General features: G+C 39.0%; 1 protein-coding gene across 16 annotated transcripts in view; it reads left to right on the top strand.

The window, feature by feature from the left end:
• Positions 1-3636: 3636 nt before the first annotated feature.
• MARCHF7 (membrane associated ring-CH-type finger 7) overlaps positions 3637-23889 on the top strand; it is a 43322-nt gene continuing 23069 nt past the window's right edge. For 5 of the 16 annotated variants that reach the window (XR_012674016.1, XR_012674017.1, XM_075152555.1 and 2 more), the window contains exons 1-7: positions 3638-3802; positions 9458-9659; positions 14319-14477; positions 16608-16779; positions 18354-18521; positions 21171-22287; positions 22551-22720. Coding sequence is in view for 14 of the 16 variants with exons in the window: in XM_075152555.1 (XP_075008656.1) it covers positions 9513-9659; positions 14319-14477; positions 16608-16779; positions 18354-18521; positions 21171-22287; positions 22551-22720 (1933 nt within the window). In the remaining 2 variants the exon portion in view is untranslated. Of the gene's footprint in view, positions 3803-9457; positions 9660-14318; positions 14478-16607; positions 16780-18353; positions 18522-21170; positions 22288-22550; positions 22721-23889 lie in introns of all 16 variants that reach the window. The other 11 variants (XM_075152560.1, XM_075152557.1, XM_075152559.1 and 8 more) reach the window with 7 other exon arrangements.

Raw genomic sequence — 23889 nt, 5'->3', positions numbered from 1 at the left:
CACTGCCCACTTTCAGAAATCTTCCTGTGCAATGTTTACCATAGGCAGCCATACATGAACTCTGCTTTTCCTCACATGCCAGTTTTCCCCCCTCTGTGACATGTGCTAAACTTACTTATATGGTGCAGCCTTACTGCTTAGCGAGTGAACCAGGAGCAACCCCACAACTCCTCCGGGCAGGCTGGGAGCCGGGGAACCTAGAATACATTTAGTGTCATGCTCAGTAACTATAGTGCACGTGACAGCCTGCTGGTAAAGTACAACGCAAAGAAGAAAAGGCAAGGGTTAAACTAATTGAAGATAGCCCTTGGAATCTGAATAAAGTCAACTGCAGGGACTATTCCATAGTATTTGTTTTAGCTGGTACAATAAAAAGAACAAGTCCACATACAACCTATAGTAACTTTTCAATGCAGAAAAGAACACAGTAAAAGGGTGATTTGAGATTGCCCTGGTTTTGTCTGTCTGCAAGTTCTTCAACCTATTCCTTTTCTGCAGTCTAAGCTACACGCACACAGCAGGTGGTGTATTCCAAAAACTGTATTTCATAGTAAGTGTTGAATGGACTTTTGACTAAAGGATACATTTTCCTTTTTATAGGACACAATGTCTGCTATCCATGGAGGTCTTCCTCCTGCCTTTCCCCAGCTTTACAACGTGAATCGTTCCTGTAATATTTGGGACCATCTATGTGAAGACATGCCACATCCAAAAACCTTTTCTTGATTGGGACCTTTTTGCTGCCATTTCTCACTGAAAGGAGAGGGTCAAAATTCTTAGGATATTGCCTGAAGTCCTTCATAACAAAATGAATATTCAAGATGCAATCTAAACTGCATTAAAAAAAAAAAAAATTAGTGCGCTCTAATAAAATTCTTGCAGTCTGGTCAGAAATGTTGTGAAAACTCTTTGGGAAGTGTCTATTTCCAGATGGTTATTAGAAGTGAATTTTACTTAAGAATGACTTACTAACATGGGTTAGTGAAGTCTAGTTAAAACTAGACAACTAGACAACACCAATTTCAGATCATCTTAAAATTTCAGACTATGATCTACTGAAGTGAAGGACAGACTCTATGAAAAGTTCAGTCATTTGTGGAAAAACAGCTTTTGGGAGAGGATGTAAGAATGGACAGTTTTGGATAGTAAGTCTGTTAATAATTATCTGACTTGAATCTGTCTATTTCCATACTTTGATATGGTTAAAGGACAATAAAGCAGATGTACTCTAAACCTGCTGCTTTGCCATTTACAAGCATATTATTACACAGGCTTTTGTGACTTCAGCCACTATCACCCAACATTTTGACATTCTCCTTAAGACAAATCCCAAACTGTATTCCAGGCACATTAAATGGTGCCATTTTAGCAATGATTCACAATGTAGAGAAGTCTGTGCAACGTGGTGATATTGATTGTTATATCTTAACCTTTCACGATTTTGTATATTTGTAATTAAATTTATTTACTTATGCACTGTTGCAATATTCCAGGGTAGATTTTTGATCCATTATGCAAATTAAAAAACATGCAAGCCTATGAGCTCAGGTGATAGTGTAATTTTTTTTGTTCTGAGAAGAGGAATAAAGTTGTGACAGGAGTATGGCCAACAAATGGTTCATGAATTGCTAGTAAAAGGGTATTGCATCAACCCTCAAGTAATACAAATTGTGCATTGCATTGGACAGGGCTAATGTAGTGAATGGTATGACGTCTTTCTTAGCACCCCCAGTAAATCCTCTTCTGATGATAGTGAGACTGAGTTGAAGAGCTCTGAAGTTTTGTATTGGATAGAGCTTACCCTACTTACCTTTTAACTTGCTTTTAAAAAGAAAAGCATAATGGGCTTGCTTAGTGGTAGCCATGATCTGTTCTGGCTGCAGGAGGGCTGTATGCTCTGTCCTTTACATTCACACAGTCATTTTACTTGATCTGTGAATTACAGTTGATTTGCATGACTAAAAGACAGAATGCCTCCTTTAAGGATTGCATTTAATGTAGATCTAACCCTTTCTATAAGCGTTCTTGTTTGCTAACCAGGAAAAAGGGCAACCGCTCCAGCTGGAATGATTCATGAAGTCCATTCCCAGCTGTCCTCTTTCCCTGGAGACGGATATGCCAAATAAATGGTATTGGCAGGGGCAGCAGCCTGCTTCTGGCTGCTGTAGACAAGATTTTTCCAAGTCCAGTAAGCATTCCTTTGGGCATGCTGGTGAAAAGGAACATGTCCATCACCAAAAAACCAGCAGCCTTTCTCTTCTATCGGTTTTTGTTCAATTGCTTCTCTCTCTGCCTCCAGCTCTTCCCATCCCTTTGTCCTCGTCTCCAATACAGTAGTACTTTGCCCACCATTTCTCTATGGAAGAGAATCAGTGAACAAAACCCGTCACAATCCAAACATATGGCAAAACGCATTTAAAAGCATGAATGGGAAAACAGAATCAAGAATATTGCTAAACACAGGACTGTCCTATAATTTAGAGATGCCACCAGGCTAGTTTCTAACCAGCCTGGCTGGTCTTACATGTGTCCCAGATCTGTCAGAGCTATTAGGCATGCACACATTGAATTTGTATGTGCCAGGGTGGCTGGTCGTGTTTTCTGGTTTTTTGTTTTTTTTTTTTTTTTCTTTTTTTTCCTCCCTTGAAGAATGCCCAGCCTGCTACTATTGCATACCCCTTTATCTGACTTGCAACAATGCAATCTAGGGCACTCACTGTGATACTGAGATTCAGAAAAGCCCTACTGTAGGCTGGTGACAGATGGATATTGGATCAGTAAAATACCGAGACTTGTGACTGCAGTGACAGAAGCCTAGACTCCGTAGTAATAACACATGTCTTCTTCAGAGCACGATTCAGAAAACACAATAGTGTGAGATGTCTGCCATATTCTGTAGTGGGCAGGGACACTGGAAACCATTTGTTTAGGATTGTCAGAGATTTTGTGAAGGCTTGGCATTTTCAGAATTTGATTGTCTCTTGATTTCATAAGTCATACAAAACCCTCCCCTCAAGTTAAAATGTCTGCCAATGTGTATTACTTTGAAGAGGACAAAACTGAAGTCTGAATACAATTAAAATGAATGGCATTTCCATTGCTTTGCAGTTGAGGAGGCTTTCTCCAACATCCCCGTCCCACCATGTCCTCCAGGGAACTGAGGTCAAATCCAGGCTACGTGTGGCTGTTCATGAGGTACAGTGGATTTAGGTATAAAACAATATTGAAACTAGGAAGAGTATGTAGCGTAGGAAAAAAAACTCAGAAACTCCGCTTGCAGGTTTAAGGCAGAACGTTGAACTTGAAAGTCGATTCAAACTGTGGCTTTTGGGATGTTTCTCCACAAAAAGAAAAGAAATTCTGTCTTTACTATGAGGGTTTTTCAGATCACCTTCATTTTGCGGAGTGCCGTAACTTCAATCTCTAACAGATGAGGCAGGCAGTGCGAAATGCGATCTCGGGTGTCCTCCTGGCACCATTCGCCGCCTGCAAACACCGGCCGGCGGCAGCCGCCCGCCGCTCCCGCCACCCCCGCGACCGGCGCGGCCAGGCGGGACGCCCCGCCGAGCGGCCGCCCGCCCCCACCCGCCGCCAGGCTGCTCCCGCCGCAGTTCTCGCGAGAGCTGGGCATGGGCGGGGCGCGGGTGGTGATTGACAGTCGTGCAGTCTCGGCGCTGTCGCCATTGTGTTGCAGGGAGAGGCGGCTGGTTTGGCGTGGCAGCCCGTGGGCCCGGCCCGACTTGGCCCCTCCGGTGGATCCTCAGCTCCTGAATGTCTGCGTTGTGCGGGTTGTGCCGCGAGAGTGAGTACAGACCGCTTGCGGTGTCGAGGAGGGGAAGATCTCCCTGTGCGGCCCAGCCTGCGCCTGTGTGCGGGGCCGGGGCCGGCGGCTCCGCGCCAGGGCTGGGGGGAGCCATTTTGTCTTGGGGCTGGCGCCTGGCTCCTCCGCCCTTCTGTCTGCGAGCACCTCTGGCGGCCGCGCGCCTCCGCGCCTTCTCTGGCAGCGGAGCTGTGTGACACCCTCTGTCCCCCTTTCCCTTCCTCCCTCTGAGGAGCCTCAGCCCTGCGGCGTCGGGGCAGAGCGGTCGGCGCTGCCCTTCAGCCTGGCGCGAGCCCCAGTTTGGCGTTGGCCTGGAGCGCGTGTAAGAATTAATGTAGGTACCTGGGGTGGGCAACCATGTTTCTCCCCCGATCGATAAAGTCATCATTGCTGGCCAGGCCTCTCCCTTCAAGCCGAGGGGGGAGGGTATGGTGTCCTCCACAGCGGCTCTGCGGAACACCCGGTGTCTAGAGCCTGCTGGCTCCAGTCTGGGGAACAGTCCAGCGTCATGGCATCAGCTGCTGCAGCATAGGCAGACGATCGGCGTTTGTAAATATTTTTCTTGCTCGTGGGACTCCTGAGAGGCTGCTGAGTTTTTTGTCAGTCTTCCTTGGTTGGAGGTTGAGAAATTACCTCGAACAAAGAATCGCCCAGATTGAGAGAATTGTCCCTGAACTCCCATCTTGTTTGTCATAAAAACGTGATTGCGGTTAAACACGGAGGAAGGCAGGTGATAACAAGTTGCTCGGGAGAAAGTCTTACGAACAGTTGTATATCAAACCATGCAAAAATCTGTAGACCTAAAAGCTCAAGTCTTAGGTAGAATTGTCACCACATAGTTCCAAGATAGAAAACTTGAATTTAGATGCTGTGAGTGAAGCGTGTGCTTCCCTCTGATTGAGGGTACAAGAATGCTTTAAGCTGTTAGTAGGAAGCATGGAAACTAGTAAAGGCTTCACTTACTGGTAGACATGACTACCTCAAATCGCCCCTCATTTCTCAGTAGAGGAGGTTAGGGCAGAAGAGGGGAAGAGTGAGAGGTTTTTATTTGAAATATTTGCTGTTTGTGTTATTTTTACTTTTGAGATTACACTGCTTTCCCACAAAGACCTCTTGGATATTTTATCTCTTGTTATCTCTATCCGTGGCTAAGTTAGGTCTAGTTGATCTTTTATAATTTAGTTGGAGGGATGACAGATCAAGAAGGATAGGACATTTGAGCTGTATACTCAAAATAGGATGTTCAACTCCACCTTCTGTTACAAGTTGGCATCTGTTTCCCAGGTACAGCTTTAAATTTAAAGTTTGATTTCAGAACTTGGTTTCTTACCAAGTCTTGAGAGGCATTGTATATGTCCTGTATTCCAGGAGACACAAGAGTTGTTTCCAGATTTTTCCATGAGGTTTTGATTGCTAAGTTGCATAACATGGCATGAGCTGATGAAATATGTTGCTTTGATGAGAAGAGTGCTTCTCACCCTGCTGTTCCCTTTCTTATTTCTCTGTTGTTGCATACCAGCATGAGTAGTGTCAAAATGATGGAGAAGCCAGATGTCTGTTTTGCCAGGATAGTGTGTTGAGGTTGCTCAATGAAGAACACAGCAGGTGTCATATTTGAGTAAGATGTTCCTTTCCTTTGTGGCAACAACAGGCTTTTAAATCAATTCGGACTGCAACACAACTTAGATTTTTTTTTTTTTTGTTATGTATTTGTTCCTCAGAGAAGGCATTTAAGTATTTATTGGCCTCACTACCTTCTGTGTAAATTGAGGTGACTACTTTGTCATTGTAGAACTCATTACAGCATGTTAATTACCACTTGGGATTTGTTAAATTCCTGTGTGGGTAAATGTTCGAGGTTTTAATTAGAGTGTCTTTGTGCTCATTCAAAAAACCCCTTAAGATGCTGATACTGTAAAAGGGAACCGTTCTCATTCTGAAATATGCTATAAAAACATGACATTCCCCTTGCAGAAAAGTGTTACTGTGGTTTTAATAATATGATTTTTTTTTAATTGTTGTGAGACCACTGTCTCGCTCTGTTCTGTGATAGATTAGCATGTTCACCTTGACCACCTCACTGTGTTGCCACGATCAGCATAAGCCTTATATGCATATTGTGTGTATTCAAGCTAACTGTGAAGACTGTTGCTTCTCAAGCTTCCAGGGTACAGTGCTTAAAATGGTTTTCAAAGAACTCTGGACAAAAAAAAAAAAAGAAACAAAAACAAACCCAAACTAAAAAACCCAGAAGACTTCTTACTAGTATTGATTACCAAAGCTGAGATGCCTAGTATCTAGTTTTATCTATCTAATATATTCAAGTCATGGCTCCATTGACTTCAGTTGCAGATATATGCTTTCATGATTTCTGCTAGTTGGATTCCAAGTAAATTTTATGGTGGATGCCCAGAAATGGAAGAGCTCCTGTGTAGTGGTTTTTAAAAAATTATTAGTCTGAATGACATGCTTCATGTCACTGAATCTTTGTTGAAAGGCAAAGATAAAATCCAGTTTCCTCAAGCAGAAGTTCTTTGCCTAGACCATAAGGCCCTTTTTTCAGTACCTTTCCACCTCTGCATCAATCAAGGCAGGGTTCCTCTTGACAAATGCCTGTTCTTACACAACTCTGATTCATCTTTATAGCAGATCCTTGTCGTTTGCTGGCTGAGGCCAGGAGTGCAGAAAAATAACAGTTTGTTACTATGCAGAAAAAATGTATGGTTGTATTAAAGAAATTGATAATAATGTGTATGCATAAATGGGCATATTAAATTTTGCATTTTCTAACATGCTGCCTTTATCTTGTTTTAACACATTTTTTGTGTATAGTTTTTGCAAGATTCTTTACTTAGGAAAAGAAAATATATAGATAGTATCATCCTGACATATTCAGGTTGAAATCGCAACCTGTGCTAATTTAGAAGATTAAGCTGATTGATAACATTGGCCTCTTGGGGTTACCACTGGAGGAGAAAATTAGTCTTGTGCCTTTTTATGTATGTTTGTAGAAGCAATTTGCTGATCTTGGACTCCATTTCAGCTTCTAGAGATAGTTGGCTCTGGTGTCCACAGTCTTCCTATCTGAATGCTCTTATTTTGTCTGTTCTGTGGATGGTGCATAAGCAATTTTATTAGTATTAGATGATCTCTAATTTAGTCTTGAAGTTCTTATAACTTCTTACACTTCTGTCTCTTCCCCTCTGTTCATCTGGACGTTAATTTCTACTGGTAGGAGCTTCCATCCCTTCTAGAACCTTTGCATATTCTACATATGTCTGTGTCTGACTTTTATCTGTTATTTAATTCATCTGGTTCCACGCCTATCTGAAGCAAAGTGATCCAGAAAAAGAAGGATCCATAACGAAAGTGATAGTGCTGTCACTCTTTGTCAGGTACTTAATAGTACAGAATTGGATCCATTATTCTGTGTGTCTGTCCCTTATATTTTGTATCAGGGTAAAACATAGATAAACGTGCTTTGGATGTCCGATCTCATCAAGACCTACAGCTATCCTGTCCAGCATACACCCTAGTCTATATTACTGTGACATTAATTTAGCTTCACAGTTTGCAACTTGAATAGTTACTTTTTCATACTCAGTGCAGCTTCGGACGAGTACTAGACTTGCAGTGCACATTATGGCAGATTATTCTAAAGCTTAAATTAACCATCATTACAGTGTCTTATCTAATGATACAAATATGAACAAATATGATTGTTACATTTTATTGCACAAACAATCCACTTGAAGTGGTGGTGGCTTAGATTATTAGATTTGTCCTTTCTGAATTTCTTTTAAACTTCCACGATTGACAGTGTTCTTCTGTACTTTGGAACACTGCTTAGAGCATTCGTATCAATACAGCTGTATTTACAACTTTAAGAATTGCATACAATTGCTCAATATTTACTTAGGGGTTTAAATGTGTTCTGGGAAATTTAATGAATCCATGATTTCAGGTTCCTAATCCAAAGTTAGGCAAGTGAGAATTTCAGATTCCTGAATTGATCTTGTTTAACTGGTGATGTCTCTGGCAAAAGCGAATGGGTTGCTAATGTCTGAAACATGGTCTAGAAGCTGTTGTGCGTCTCCTTAATACAACCCAGTAGCTCTTTTGTACATGAATGTAAACATTCACTTAAACTTGGTATACTTTATGCTATCACTTTTTTCTTCCAAATTAAAAAAAAAAAAAAGAAAAAGAAAAAGAAAAAAAAGTCATACTTGCAAGATTAAGCATTTAGGCTACTTTATGTTGTGACCTGTGTTGTAAAGCTAGCAACTGAACATGCACCAGAACAGTGGTTAAAAAACCTTCCATTAAGGAAATTAACCTCAGCTCTCCAACTGTTTGGTCAATGGAGTTCTGTACAAACTAGCTTTTACCAGGTAGAATATGTAATGCAGCATGACATTCAGCTAAGATTAAAAGTCCTGAGTATGTGAACTCAACTTGAAACTGCGGTACGTCAGGATTGATGCAGCAGCTTTTCACAGACTGTGTTACTGATGAGCGTGGGTCATCAGGGACATGGTTTAGTGGGCATGGTAGTGTTGGGTTGACGATTGGAATCAATGATCTTAGAGGTCTTTTCCAACTTTAATGATTCTATGTTTCTATGTGTGGAAAAAAAATGTGCTTTACTGATGGATAATTTTTTTTTCTGATATAGCTTATTCCCATTCTTAGAAGGTTAGGCCAGAATTAAAAGTGGTTAAATAAAACAGATTGTACCACTTCTGCAAATCACCTTGTACCAGTGGAGTTCTCGGCCATCTGTTTTAGAGTTGTTAGTTATCACGCTACTCTTCCCACACTGCACCACACCACTGACGATACTGCAGTTCTCTTAATTTTTTTATTTAAGAGCTACCTTTTGTGGTCTGATTCTGTCTGTATCATCCTGAGGAGGAAGAATCTGGGAATATTAGCAGACCAGTTAGCTATCTGTCTGGAGTTATTGAGCAACGTTAAGTCAAGATATCCTTTCAAGGACAGGAATCACTTCTCAGGTGAAAAAGGCACCAGCATTTCTTCTGAGATACCTAGAAATACCAAAAGAGAAATAAACACTCAATGACTCAAAGGTAAATTTATATATACCTATGAGACAGTATACATAAATTTTCATGGGAGTTGTCTTTGGAGAAGTGAAATATTTCTTTGGGGCAGGTAGACTGCAAATGGGTTTTTTTGTCCTCAGGAGGGTGAAGTTCCATAGTTTTGACCCTGAAGAATAAGGCTGGGTGTAGTTTCTGCAAGTGTTGAGATGCAGTTTATTAACAAAAAAAAAAAAAAAAAAGAATTCAGGAAATCTGAGGACTCTCTCTCTGACTCCTGGCTCATTTTGTGTTAATACTAGTGCTGCAGAGTTCTGAAGGGAGTCCCACTTGTAATATAATAGCAAGAATATATTGTAATACAATAATGAGAATAGCAAAAGGGGCTATGTTTCTAGTTTTCCAACATGGAATGGGAGGAGATGTAAAGAAGAGATTACAAAAACTAGGGTAAGAACTCATTTCCTAATCTTGCTGATGCACAGTCAAACCAAAGCACTGTGTAAATATTTGTATGTGTGAATCATTTTTATGATACATTCAGAATGACTTGTGCATGTTTTGCATGTAGGTCCCTGCTTCTAAAAGAAAAAATACTCAGTGTGTCCTTATAGAGGATACAAAGAATGGAGTCAAAACCCTCAAGAATTCCTCGAAGGATATCTGTTCAGGCCTCCAGCTCTTCGCTAGGATCTAGAACATTGACTGGAAACAGTTTAGCTGGTGCATATAGTGCAAGAGAATCTTCACGGAGATTAGAATCTGGATACCAGGTAATGTGTTTTGTCTCTTTCTGTAAAGTACAAATTAATTTAATGTCTGTTTTTCACTAAGAAAAACACTAAAACCCAGACAAAAAAAATGGGAAATATAAGGAAAAGTCCCACCCAGGGCTTACATTTGTGAACAAAAACCAAGATTAATTCTAAAATGCAAGGGTTTAATAACCAGGCCAATGACAGTATTCTACAGTGTGAACTGGTAGTTCTAGGTTTGCCATCTTTACCTGCTTTTGTTTGTAGCTGCACCTTTAAAAATCAGCTGTTCAGTGAATGAAGGACATCCTGATACCATGGATCTGTTTTGGCACTAGTCACTGCAGTCTTAAACCTGGGTAAATGGTGTTTTCTGTTGAGGGGAGGTCAGGATTTTGTTTGAATTTTGATGTGTATAGGGCGTTACACTTCATGTGTGATGATGCAAAAAGTACAGGAATGTGTTGCTGTTCTAAGAGTTGACAGTAGGCTGTACTGCTCTGCAGCACCTGCTTTCTTTGCATTTTGTGAAGGTGAGAAGAGGACCTTTAGGCATACATCATGCTGTCATGTCAGTATGTTAATACAACTAGGCTTTGTGTGCAATAGACAGGACTAGGGTAAAGACATTTGCTGTTTTACATGCAACATTTTTCACTAACCAAATTGCTTTTGTGGGGGAGGGGAGCCATGCTTAAGAATAAGAAGTCACACTCTGCAGGTGCTTTCACTTTGAAAGAATACTATGGGAAGTAGAGATTAAACTGCTTCAGAAATTATTTTGGGCATGTGGAAGCCACTGATGGCTGTTTGGCTCAATTATCTTATAATTTTGTTTCTGCTCCTGTCAGCAGTTCTCACCTCAGTTTTGGGCCCAGAAATGTAAGCCCATCTTGGTCTTTGAAATTGCAGAAACTTAACTCTGTGATTAAATGTTCATATTTTTTGATAAAATGGTTATGAGTTTGGTCCCTGCTGACAAGTTATCTGGGACATTGTATTATATAATGCCTTTTCCAGAAACAGTTTTACAAGTAATGGAGCATTAATTATTTTTAGCACAATTACATGTATATGCGTTATATTTTGCCATGTCTAGCAGGCATGTGTTCATTAGTATATATAGGCTATAGGGAGGGTCTAAGCGTAGTCTTCAGTCATTTTTGCTTTTTGGGTTCCTACACACTTTTCACAGGCTGACTGCTCAGCAAAACCAAATCAGATAGTCTTACTCTTTTGTAGGGTTTTATGGACCCACACAGTCTACATATCACACTGAAAGCTGTTGATCAGAAGATGAGTCTTGAGCTGGACTGGTGCTGTGAAGTTAGATGTGTTACCACTGTTATGAAATTATAACACAAGAGAGTTATGTGTACTTTATATTATTTCATTTATTGCATGAACTGCAGTGTGTTCACTGCACTGCATATTGTCTTTTGACTATTTCCTGTTGAGCAAAGTGCTATTAATGTGAGGAGTGATCTTTATAACACTTTCTAATTAAAACAGAGGGAAAAATAATTGTATAGAAGATTGTGTTGTATCCCTTCTTTCCACTCCAATTCATAAAAGGTAGTCTGAGAGCTTGTTAGACGAGACTAGTGCTTAGTGATAAAAGCATAGGAAGCTCCCTCTCTTGACTAACCTTTGGTACTTACAGAGTTGGTAAGAGCAAATTCCATTATTGCTTGCAGGTTAAGATTACAAGTGAACTGGGGCAAGAAGAAACCAATAGTCTAAATAAGATTAAGTCCAGTCAGATAGGAATGGAATGGGCAGGCCTTTTCGCTTTGTTAATCCATTCAGAAGCCTACCTTAAAATATTAAGAGCTCCTTCAGTTCCAAATAATTTAAAAGATTTGTCATTTAGAAGAAGAAAATGTATGACTATCAGTGGTGCTTTGGGTATATAGAGGAAAGAGAACTTGGAGACTTGGCTTTTTAATATAAAGTCATTTCTGCAGCTAGAGACCATACTTGATTATAGCGTAACTCAAAAACTTTTGGAGACAGAGCAGTCAAATTTTGAGTATTTGGTTTTGAGTAGGGGTAAAAAAAAAAAAGAAAGGTTTCTACCGGGTGGGTTTGTTCTCCTTCCCCTTCCCTTTCTTTTCATATGGGTATGAATTCTTGTATGTCATACACTTTTGAGATCAGTCTGGGTAGTAGCCTCTGCTCATCTGAGGAGGCATAACAAGCAGGTTAATTGTAAACTAATCTGATGTATGTGACCTAGCGTTGTTTCTAGGTGACTTACAATACAAAAATCAAATTATTGTAATGGTATGAGAAAAAAAAATCCTATGTTTTATGATACAACATTGTTAACCATTTTGTGAGAAATGAAGTGGAAGTTTGGGGTTTTTTTTAATGCAATGATGGAGTCAAGTGTAATGTACAAAATTGTTTTGAATGTTTTCCCGATCACATTTTTCTGCTACTAAAAATAGACACCAAAATTAGAATACCTTGTGTAATGCTTTACTTGTTAAGTTCTGACAAGGGATGTTAAATAGTTTTAAGCTGAACTGAAGGAAGAAGGCAAACGGAGGTTTTTTTGTTTTTTGGTTTTTTTAGTTTCAGATATAGCGATTGGGTTGAGCTTTCCTGGCATTGTACCTGATCATGCCTACTTTCTCTTAAAGCCACTTTTTTGATACCCGATGTGTTGCTTTTTTTCTTTCTGTTTTGGCCTTGGGACATCTCTTGAAGAAATGAGCACAGTGCAGAGGTGCCACAGCTACCAAAAGCTGTGTTGGCATTAGAATGGTAGATGGTGTAGTTCCATGAACTGGCTTTCAGTCCTGGGCGAGTGTGTTGTTCTTGGATTGAGGTCTTTACTGTGGTGATCCAGACACTTAAAATAAGATTAAATTCTCAGATCTTGAGAATCTTAGCAGCTGGAGAAAAAGGAAAGGCAAGTATTTAAAGATCAGTTAAGTCTGCAGGTATGGCTCATATTAAAAACATTTTAAGAGCGCTTTACTTTTATCTTAAAGTTGTGTAGTTTTGTGTCCATGGGCAGATTATCCATATATGAAATAATTTAGAAACCTGATTAATTGTACTGAGACTTTGAAACATGAGAAAACTTACTGGCTGATACTTTATTTTCAGGTTTCATTTTGCTTGTGAGAATGATGAACGTGAATATTTCTTCAGCTTTTTAAGTCCTAATACTACAACTTTTAAGAAATGGGTGACAGAAACTACTGTAGTTGTAGTATTAATACTTCATAGAAAGAGCGTGGACAAATAATCACTTACAAACTCTGCTTAGCTGTAATAAAATGGTTAGATTTCTGTTATTTCTATTAATTTTACCAATTTCAATGATTATTCTGTGGAACAAATTAAATTGCAATGTTTTTCCTTAATTATCATCTATTCATTGAAATTCAGTGAAACTGGTAGTGTAGAACCTCATCCCTTAGGTTCTCTTAAAGATAGACAGATTTGTATGTTAAACGGTTCCCAGTTTTATTATTAGAAACTTGCCTGTATGGCCAAGGTAAAGATTTCTTGGAAGAGAAAACACAAAAAGAAAGGTTACAGTCATTGCCCTACAGACATCAGACTTCAAATAATTTGAGCGCTTTGTTCTGAGGTAATGCAGCAAACAATGTTTATTTGCAGGACTGTTTCCCAAACAGTCTTAGTTTGTTGTGCATATCAAACTGTGGATTCAATATCTTTCCACTTTGTCTGAAATTAGCTACTAAAACTATTTACCTTATTTCATAAGCCCAAAGTGGTTTTGTACCCAGTGCTTTTTACTGTTTTACAGTGGTCTTCAATGTTAGTGATTTATAAGAAACTTAGAGACACAAAAATTTCAATTTTGTAATGAAAAATGGAAATGCATTTTTGCTGCTTGCGTGAAGTGTAATTGGAATTAATAATGACTAATTTGCAAGCCTTGCCTACCAATAGCGCAATGATGGATTCTTAGAATAGACTGCAGAAAAATAAAAAACTTAAGCAGTGGTAAAAGGGAAGCGTTTAAGACTCTGAGAAGATACTGTGTAATTTGCAGTAGCGTGGTTTTTCTTTTTAAGGAATAATAACTTGATGACACAGTTGACATTTGTTGTCCCAGCTATTTTACTAGGACAGGTCATGCTACTTATGTAAAAACAATTATTTGTTAGTAGGCCCAAAACATGATTTTTCTTCTTCTTTTCCCCCTCCTCATTGTATCCACTCTCTCCTATATTAAAACTGATGACCAGAACAAGACAGATGGCTTGCTTTAGTGGCCGAAAAGCCACTTTTGCTGTGGCACTTTTGCTGTCATGGAAACTCTTTTTCTACGTATGTGGGTTTTTTTACTTAAAACTTGAAAGTTAAGAGGTCCTTAATTCTCCCCTGTTGCTGGAGTATCTAAGTTGGGGTGATGCCTCAAAAGCCTTACACTTCAACTTTTTATTGTCCACAGTCAAATTAGAGGACAGATAAAGGAGCTGATAATTGCTAGAAAGTAATTTAAAAAAATCTTTCCTTTTGCCAGTGGCTCTCTCTTAAGCCTGTTTTATTTATTCTTGGGTATCCCTTTCTCATAAAAGGTTTCCAGATTTGTTAGTACCTCCACTTCCCTGTGTTTTCAATATTCAGATCAGACACTGAGTTCATTTTGAGTTACAAGATGCATATGATAAGCATGTTGTTCTTCAGGAATCCGGTGTATTGAGTAGTTCCAGTAGAGACTGGGGAATTGGAGAAAGAGACACCCGTGAAACTCCTTGGAAGCTTACAACATCCTCTCCAACTCGCTACTCAGGGACACTTGATCATCCACATTCTGGAAGATTTTTGGGAAGCAGAAGCAGATTGGTGAGAATTTTTAATGTTTAATACTTTAAAAAAAAAAAAAAAAAAATCAGGGTTTTACCTTAGCCTTCCCAATCTGAAAAGCTGCTAGCAGGGGCTCACTGTAATGTTTCTAGATAAGTAGATCTTACTAAGTCAAGGTGGAAGGAAAGCAAGAAGATAGCGGTATTAAGAAATTATTCAGAGGATGAAAATAATAATATATATTAGTTTTACTAATAGTTAAGAAATTTGAAGTGAGAGTGGCTCTGCAAGTATCCATTTAAAAAGAAAAAATGAAGGGGTGATTAGAATCTCATACATGTTTTTAGTCCTATGGGTGGCAAAGTTAATATTGTTTATACTCAGCTTGTTCCATCAGGTATTTCTAGGGGGTGTGGATGGTACCAGCTATAGTGAGTTAACACAAAGTTCATGGTTTTGGAGACCTGCTTTGGAAAACCTAGTTGTGGAGGAGTATTTCGTAGTCTGACTGTACTTACTTACATGCTGCTTACAGCATACTGTGAAAGAAAATGGAGGCTGAACTGTCATCTGACTGGGATCCAAAACTCAGGCCTTAACAGCTTGTCTTAACTGGGCTCCAGAATGTGCTTTCACAACTCCAAAAATAAAGTAGTTTGCTTCTTTGCTTATGCGCTGTAGAGTGACAATAAAACACTCAATTGCAGTAGAAATATTAAGATGGGAAAAGAGGAAAACTCTGAAGGTGCTTGGCGGGAAGATAGTGAACAAGTAAAAATTCTGCTTACTTTCAAACTGAAAGGTGTTTGGGTACTAGAGAGTGTTCGCACCTTAAGCAGGTGTTTGTTTTCTTACTGTGACTTAAAGGTGAAGACACTGAGATAAGTGAGGGGGAGGGAGGAACTAGTGTGGAGATGCTGGCCTTCAGGGGAAGTCATGGTAGGTGTCTCTACATATAGTTGAAATGCAAATGGAGTCTGCTGTAAGTGGCCTACATACCTAGTTAAGTTGGTGCTACAGAGATTTCAAAATGATACATTTTTTTCCCATTGAGGTTAATTTTTCTCTTAAATTAAGTTCTAATGCAAGTGAACATTGCAGAAGGCACTCTGAAACTTCCACTTATCAAATAGCAAATGATTAAAAGATAAGTTATATGTTAAACAAATGATTCATGAGGGAAATTAACCTGGCTTTGTACTTGGTTTGTGATGTTACTTTCTGTGTCTCCCCATCTGTTTTTTATTATGGGATAAGAGAAATCCTTAGATATTTCTTAGTTTTAAAGAATAAAAGGTAGTGGCATAAGCTTAGCAAAAAACATAACAAAATAAAAATAAAATACAACTATAACATCTACTCTAATTTGATTGATCCTTAAATGATCTTGATTGTAGATACTTTCTGGGAGGACAAACAGCTCAATTGAGCTTTTTGATTGAGCTCGAGTTTTTTATATCAAAAAATAAAATCAAAACATTTCAAACAGAAAATGAATGCCTTGGCTGCAAGTAACCAGACTAACAGCTTTATAGGCTATCCCAGTTTTTTTTTAATTTTTCTTTCTTTTTTTTAGTACTGGTTTCTGAAAACTCTTTTATTTCAGTGCTGTACACTGCAAAAATTGTTTTGTACCCATTCTTTACTCTGTTTCAGTTGCACGTGAGCTTAATGTAATCAAAATATGTCTGGTCTAAACAGCTTAATAGAAACTAGAGCTGACTCCTTAGCTAAGTATATTTTAGGTTGGTGAAAAATAAGCTGGTTTAGTTAAACTATGAAGTAAAATAATAAAGCTGATCAGTTTTGGCCATTTCTGGACAGCAAAATTATGTTTCCTTGGAGGTCTGTAAAGCTATATTTGATCATGTTTGTAGCATCTTACAAGTCAGGAATATCTTTTTCGCCTGTAAGCCACATATATCTATAAAGGAAAAATAATGCCGATTGTAATGGAAACTGGCTTTTGTTGGTAGGACTGTCTCGAGTAAACCTGGGAATGCTGATCAAGAACACAAGCATAAATTCCTTCATTATTTTTAAATAAAAAGGCTTTGCATCTTAAAGTTATTCTTTACTATTTTTGTGAGTCTTATATTATGTACACTTTTGTTCAGTGTAAGTACATTTGAAATAGTGTCTGTAATTTTTTTTTTTATGTTATTTCAGTCTACATCTTCTTCCTCTCATTTTACATCTGGGTGTTATGGTGAGTCTGAGAGAACTCAGGGAGCATATTCAAGACTGCATAGCCAGCAGCGAGATAGTGATTCAAAGAGACCTAAACTATCTTGTACATCTACCTCTTCTGTGAGAAGTAATGGCTTGACTGCCTTTTCAGGTGAGAGGTTGATTACTAGAGCTGAGTTACAAGAAAATTGTCTGAGTAGTAAGATCAGGTTTTATCAAGTTTTTAAAGACTTGCTTTGAAATATTATGCTTTTATTATTCTTAAATATTAAAAACCTATGCCTAACAGAAGAGTGTGTTCACACTGATAGCAGTATCCAAAGTACTGAAAATGCTGTTAACATGGTCTTTTGAAAACCCAATTGTACTCGTATAATTTCAAAATTATTACCTGTACCTATTCCATTTGCAGTAAAGCTGAACTTCATGGCTCAAATATGCCTTAATTGGTTAAGATTTCAAGGAAAGAATGAGTGCAGCTGCTGTTACTTCATGAGTCAAATTGTGTTGGTAAACCTACGTGTTGCCAGGGACGGCAGAAAGGAAATCTTTACCTTACTTAGCTCTGTGTTCCAAGAAGCACAGTGTCATGGCTGGTTAAATCACTATTGTTAGGGGTCAGGGAAGAAAGAGTTCTTTTTTTTAGCAGGGCCTAAACTCATTCTATAGGCCAGGCAAAAATTAAACATTCTGCACTAGGAACTCTTTCAGGAAAAACTGAGATTTTTATTAAAGTTCTAAATTAAGTATGTGATACTTGGATAGATGTACATTAAGCAATATGCTAACAAAAGTCTAAAAGTCAGGAAATAATGGTCAAAAACTTATATTGAAAATATTCTAGAACGTTTCTAGACCATTAGATCCATTCAGATTACCCTTGTGAGTATGGATCAATGTTCTTTTTATATCCCTTTATGGAACCACACAGCCATCCAAATAAAAGTTAGTAAATTCTTGCTCAAAACTCAGTATTGTTGATGCTTTCTTACTCATTGTTAATAAAATGACCACCATTAACATTTCTCATTCCGGTGTGGGACTGTCTTTATAAGTTAGCAGTAAAACAAAATCAAGGTGGATTTTTCAGAGCCATTGAAGAACACTTTTTTGAACAAGAGTTTTGTTCACAGCTGAAGTATGTACAGTTCCCTATTTAGTTTTTGGACCTGTTAGCAAAAAACAAGATCCGTTTTTAAACTGAAGTGTTTCAGTCTGCAATATGAGCAAGAACAGTATTAGTCACTGTTCTTAAAGTTGTGTCTAAGCTGCATTTAAGCTTCAGCTGTCTTTCTGGAAAATGAATTTTAGGAGTATTTAAGAAGCATCATTAGAATGGCAGCATTTACAGCAGTCTCAAGCTGCTGTTTTGCCATACTGTGAAGCCTATTTAATAACTAGCTACCATTAGAAAGCCAGATGCTATTTTTCCTCCTCCTCCTGTCCTATATGAGTGTTAATGGGTCTGACTCTTCACAAAAGTATTACGACTTTTTTCCGGTTTAGCTTTTAGAACTAGCTCACTGCAAGATTAAATAAATGCCAGCGTCAGCAGAGTGCTGCTTACTCTTGACTTTACGTTGGCAGCTGGCCACTTGATCAGCTTAGTAGTATTGTTAAACTCGCCCTGGATATGGTATAACCAGAATGCATGCATAAGTACCAGATTTAATGGATTTTTAAAGTATTACAAAAACAGGGGATTTATGTACTTTTTCTTTCTAGATTCCTCTTGGAGGTACAGTAGGATTCCTAGATCTTCATCAGTGATGCTTGGGTCCCTTGGAACTGAACTGGTGAGAGAGCGAAGAGAGTTAGAAAGAAGAACAGATCTGTCTGTCAATAACCTGGTGGATCACAGCTACAGAAACAGTGACTTTTCATCTTCAACATGTATGTATTGTACAACTGAAAGCTTGTGAACCCTTAGGTTGCATGCCTGTTAGTTTCTTTACATGTTCTTTTAACATTTTCTTCAAAACACAAAGCCAAAAGATCTATTTAATTTTAAGGTATCCTTTTAAATAAAGTTGGTTGGCATTTTCCATGCGTTGGCTAAACCATCAAAGGATATATGAATGGTCTAGCTTGTAGATGCATTTAGTCATAAGAAAATTATATCGATGTTTGCCACTGTAAGTGTGTGAATAGTCAGTAAGCCTCTTTCCTTCTTGTTCATCTTAAGATCTCTTTGTATTTAGGTATGGGAAAAGAAATAATGTTAATTTGACTTAGGAAAGGGTTTTCATGAAGATGCCTGTATCGTATTATCTCTTTCCATTTGGGTTCTTGAGTGGTTATTAGGGAAAACTGCTAGACCACTGAAAATAAGAATGAATAAACACATACTTTACATGAGGCAAGAGGTTTGTTCCATGGTAACTGCGACTAGTACGGACTTCTGCACTGTCATTTTCACTTTGTATTCAGTGTTGTGGCCTTTTAGAGCTGTCTCGGGGGAAGCTCGTTATCAGTGTTGATGTGCCACGTTTTGCAGATGCGTTAGTGGTATTTTATAATGCAGAAGTTTAAAAAAAATTACCATTTTTACAAGTATAGAAGATAAGCAGAAAAGATAAAAACTAGTTCCAGATTTCATCCTGCAGTCTTGCCTTACCAGAAGACTATGTTTTAATGTCATCATACTCTACATTTCTTTAATAAGTGGACAGTTGGAGTTTACCTCCAATGGAGCCTAATGTGAGAAATGGATGGGTGGACAGCGTTACTTTGTACTGTCCATGCTGCATTTCTAGAAGTAGGGCCACTGTTAAGTGCTACAAAAATAACTCCCAACTGTGTTCCCTGCTATATAATCAAAACCATATGATGCTTGGCATCTGTGCAGATGTTTCTTTAGTTAGAATCTGCTAGATGCATAAACCTCAGCTTCAACAATAAATGGTAATTACAATGCAGAACCCATTAAGAAAAAAAAAGACCAAAAACAACAAAAAAACCCAACACCAAAACTACAAACATGAAAGGTTTCAATTCCAGAATACATAGAGAAAGCTTCTGCCTCCTACCTTAATCTACGTATACCTGTTAAGTAGTTAAAATATTGAAGAACTTTCCCTTCTTATGAATTTAGCAGGCTTCAGCTGCTTCTTCCTTCCCTCTGTTCCCTTGCCCCCCAATCTAGCCATTTGAGGAAGGAGACTTGCTGATGTTAGCCTCCTCAGCTGCTTCATGTAATGTTAACTACAGTTCAGCTACAGCAGAATTCTTCTCAGTGTGTTGAGGTACTTACACAGTATTTACAGAAAATATGCTCATAAGAATCATAGAATGGTTTGGGTTGGAAGGGACATTTAAAGGTCATCTAGTCCAAACCCCCTGCAATGAACTGGGACATCTTCAACTAGATCAGGTTGCTCAGAGCCCCATCCAACCTGACCTTGAATGTTTCCAGGGATGGGGCATCTACCAGCTGTCTGGGCAACCTGTGCCAGTGTTTTACCACCCTCATCTTAAAAAATGTCTTCCTTATATCTAGTCTGAATTTACCCTCTTTCAGTTTGAAACCGTTACCCCTTGTCCTGTCGCTACAGGCCCTGTTAAAAAGTCTGTATTCCATCCCTCTGATCATTTTCATGGCCCTCTTCTGGACCTGCTCTAACAGGTCCATGTCTTTCTTGTACTGGCGACTCCAGTGCTGGATGCAGTGCTCCAGGTGGGGTCCAGAGTAGAGGAGCAGAATCACCTCCCTCAACCTGCAGGCATGGTTAAGTCTGATCGTTCTTAAGCCAGTTGCATAGCTGAACATGTGAACTAACTTAGTTGTTGCATTTCTTTGATAAAAGCAGTACCTAGATAACCCTTTTGGGCTGGAGCGGTGGAATTACAGTATTTCTAGGGTATTCTTTTTATTTTTGAGTTCTTGATTTAAAACATTATTATAGTAAGATACACATCTAATTTAGATACTATTCAATTTCGGTTATCCAAAGTCAATAATTTTATGCTACCTTTAAGTAATGTTTGTAACTGCAGCTCTTGATGTTCTTATGATGAGAAGAATAAGGGTAACGTGTTGTAATAGATGGGGAATATACTTGGCTGTATCCATGCATTTGTTTCAGGTGCTCTGATGTCTGCTACATTGCTGAAATTTTGATTAATCCGTCTTTCTCGGTCTACAGGCAAAATGGACCTTTAAGTTATAAATAGTATTGTATATACTTTGCTGTTTTTAATTCAGATGCTGTTCTTATATAACTTCTGACAGAAGGTCAGAATTTTCGTATTTGCATATAAGAAAGCGAGTCATACCTTGATAATCTGAAGATTTTGGGGGTGTTAGATTCCAAATGGGTTTACCAGGCTGAAACCAGTTCGTGTTTCAGTTTAACTTTAGAATTCTGGTAAGTAAATTTAAGCTTAATATTGCTCTGGAATCTACCTGCCAAATTTGAAACAATTTTGCATAAGGATCGCGCAATCCTGAACTTCCGCATTTACACTTTAGAGTTGTCCGTCTGGAATGTAACAATTAGAGCACATTTTGTCATAGTATTTTCCTCTGCTTTTCTGCAACAGATCTTCAAGACAGGCCTGCCTCTTCATATGCAGAGGGAGCAAGACCGAAAGAGAACTCATTAAGCACTTTGAGGCTGAATGCATCCATGAACCGCCAGTTGCCTTCTGATCATCAGCCATCTTTTTTCAACAGAGACTCTAACATGAGCTCTTCAAGATCCAGCTATTCTGCAAGACAAAGGAGAAATGAATTGGAATCTCCCCAGAGGAGCATGCAGCCAGCATTTTCTCTTACTGCCATTAGAGATGAAACTCCTTCCTCAAGTGGTTCTGAAAGGGTTTTACCTTCTCAGAGGTCATTGAATGAGCCTGCAGCTGACAGCGAAGGGAGGCGCACAACCAGACAGCTGCTGTCTCGTTTAGCATCTAGTATGTCATCTACATTTTTCTCTCGAAGGTCTAGCCAAGACTCATTGCATACAAGATCATTAGGCTCTGAAGAGTCAACGGTGGTCCCAAGAGTTCAAGCTTCTACTCTGTCGAGCAGTAATGGAGCTGCAACTCCGGAAGTTCCAGGACTTCAGACATCTGAAGCTTCTCAGGGATTTAGTTTTCTTAGACGAAGATGGGGTTTATCAGGAGTTTCACAAAATCATAACTCTGATTCAGACGGGGAAAGTTACAGACAGGACTCTGAAAGTAGGAGCACAGGATCCTGGTTATCATCATCTTTGAGGAACAGATGTACACCTCTCTTTTCCAGAAGAAGAAGAGAAGGAAGAGATGAATCCGCAAGGATCTCTACCTCTGATACAACTGCTAGATCACAACATGTCTTCAGAAGAAGAGAGTCAGGTGAGGAGACCTCTCTTGAAGCATCAGATAGCCCTCCTCGGGCTTCTGTTAGCAGACCACCAACACCTGCAGTATCTGGTATTCCTACAGCTACTGCCTCCCCACCAGATTCAGCCCACAGTAGGAGAAGTTCTGGAATTCTGCCTGGTTCTCTCTTTCGCTTTGCAGTGCCTCCGACATTAGGAAGCAGTCTGTCTGACAATCTTATGATAACTGTAGATATTATTCCCTCTGGCTGGAATCAGTCTGATGGACAAGAAAGTGGCAAGTCTAAAATACCACCTTCAAGAGATCCAGAAAGACTCCAGAAAATTAAAGAGAGGTAAATTAGTATGTTCTTTTGAGATAATAAAATGTAACTGACTTAACATGAGAGGGTTTTCTGTAACTATGATGTTAAAAGGAAACTTTGCTTCAGAGAAGGCGGCAGCTCAGTCCTCTGTCACCTGTGTTCTCACTTTTGTCTTTAGGGAAACTTGTTTTAATCCTCGTAGGTTTGAGAACAGTTTGATGAATGGAATTGTCATTATAAAAAGTCTTACATGGAATGTGTCACAGTGTTTGTTGATATTCCTTCCTATTCAGCCTGCTTTTAGAAGATTCTGAAGATGAAGAGGGTGACTTATGCAGAATCTGTCAGATGTCCTCTGCAAGTTCTGACAACCTTTTAATAGAGCCATGCAAATGCACTGGAAGTCTGCAGTATGTTCACCAGGAGTGCATGAAAAAATGGCTGCAGTCCAAGATTAATTCAGGTAAAGCAGACTCTAGACCAAGGTAGACTTCCAGTTACGTTGGGAGGCTTATCAGGAGGATTACTGTTACTAATACTAAGGTATTTATTCAAAAAACGAGCAGTTGGGGACAAACAACAGTGTGGCACTTCCAGGCTTATTGTGTGTCTGTGCAGCTTCTCACATGAGTAGTTCCAAGAACTGTATTTGTCATTCAGAGAATTAAATTTTTGGGATTGTCTACTAAGATATTAGACAAAATATAACATTGCAGAAGTGTAGCTTTAGAGCTACTCTACCACTTTGGGTGAGTTTGTTCCCCACCCTTCCTCGTGCATGTGGTTCTAGTTTTTAAGACTTCTATAGCCAGGCTGACTGTAGCAGAGTGATAGGAATTTGAAAATCCAAAAATGTTTTTCTATTGTAACTATACTTAAATACTTAATTTTTTTTTAAGATACTAACTCCTGTTCAAGGCAGTTAAAACTGCTTGTTCAAAAAATTACTTCAAAGTCCATATAGAATTTTTTAAGAAACACTTCAGAAATTGCTGTATAAATGTTTTTGTAATAAACTGATTGACCAGTTGTCCTGGTTTCGGCTGGGATAGGGTTAAATTTCTTCCTAGTGCTGTGTTTTGGATTTAGTATGAGGAGAATGTTGATAACACACTGATGTTTTCAGTTGTTGCTAAGTGCCCTCCTAGTCCAAGGACAGCTCCCGTGCCTACTGACTGAGCTAGGTACACAAGATGGGAGGGAACATAATCAGGACAGCCAGCCCAGCTGGCCAATGGGGTATTCCATACCATGTGACGTCATGCTCAGTATATGAAGGGTAGGCGTGATCCAGGAAGTACCGATCGCTACTTGGTTATCGGTCAGCGCGGGTGGTGAGCAATTGCATTGTGCATCACTCATTTTGTATATTCTATCATTATTTATTATCATTATTCTCCCTTTTCTGTTCTATTAAACTGTCTTTATCTCAACTCACGAGTTTTTCTCACTCTTACCCTTCCGATTCTCTCCCCGTCCCATTGGGGGGGCGGGGGGAGTGAGTGAGCGGCTGCGTGGTATTTGGCTGCCTGCCAGGTTAAACCACGACACCAGTTTATACCTAAGTTATCTGTACTGTTTTTAAGACTTAAAAATAGGTTGCTTGATAGAAGACGACAAAAAAAAAAAAAA

The sequence above is a fragment of the Calonectris borealis genome, chromosome 6 (genome assembly GCF_964195595.1).
Source record: "Calonectris borealis chromosome 6, bCalBor7.hap1.2, whole genome shotgun sequence".
NCBI classification, from domain to species: domain Eukaryota; kingdom Metazoa; phylum Chordata; class Aves; order Procellariiformes; family Procellariidae; genus Calonectris; species Calonectris borealis.
The sequence above is the reverse complement of the archived record's forward strand: the minus strand, read 5'-3'. Positions and strand labels throughout refer to the sequence as shown.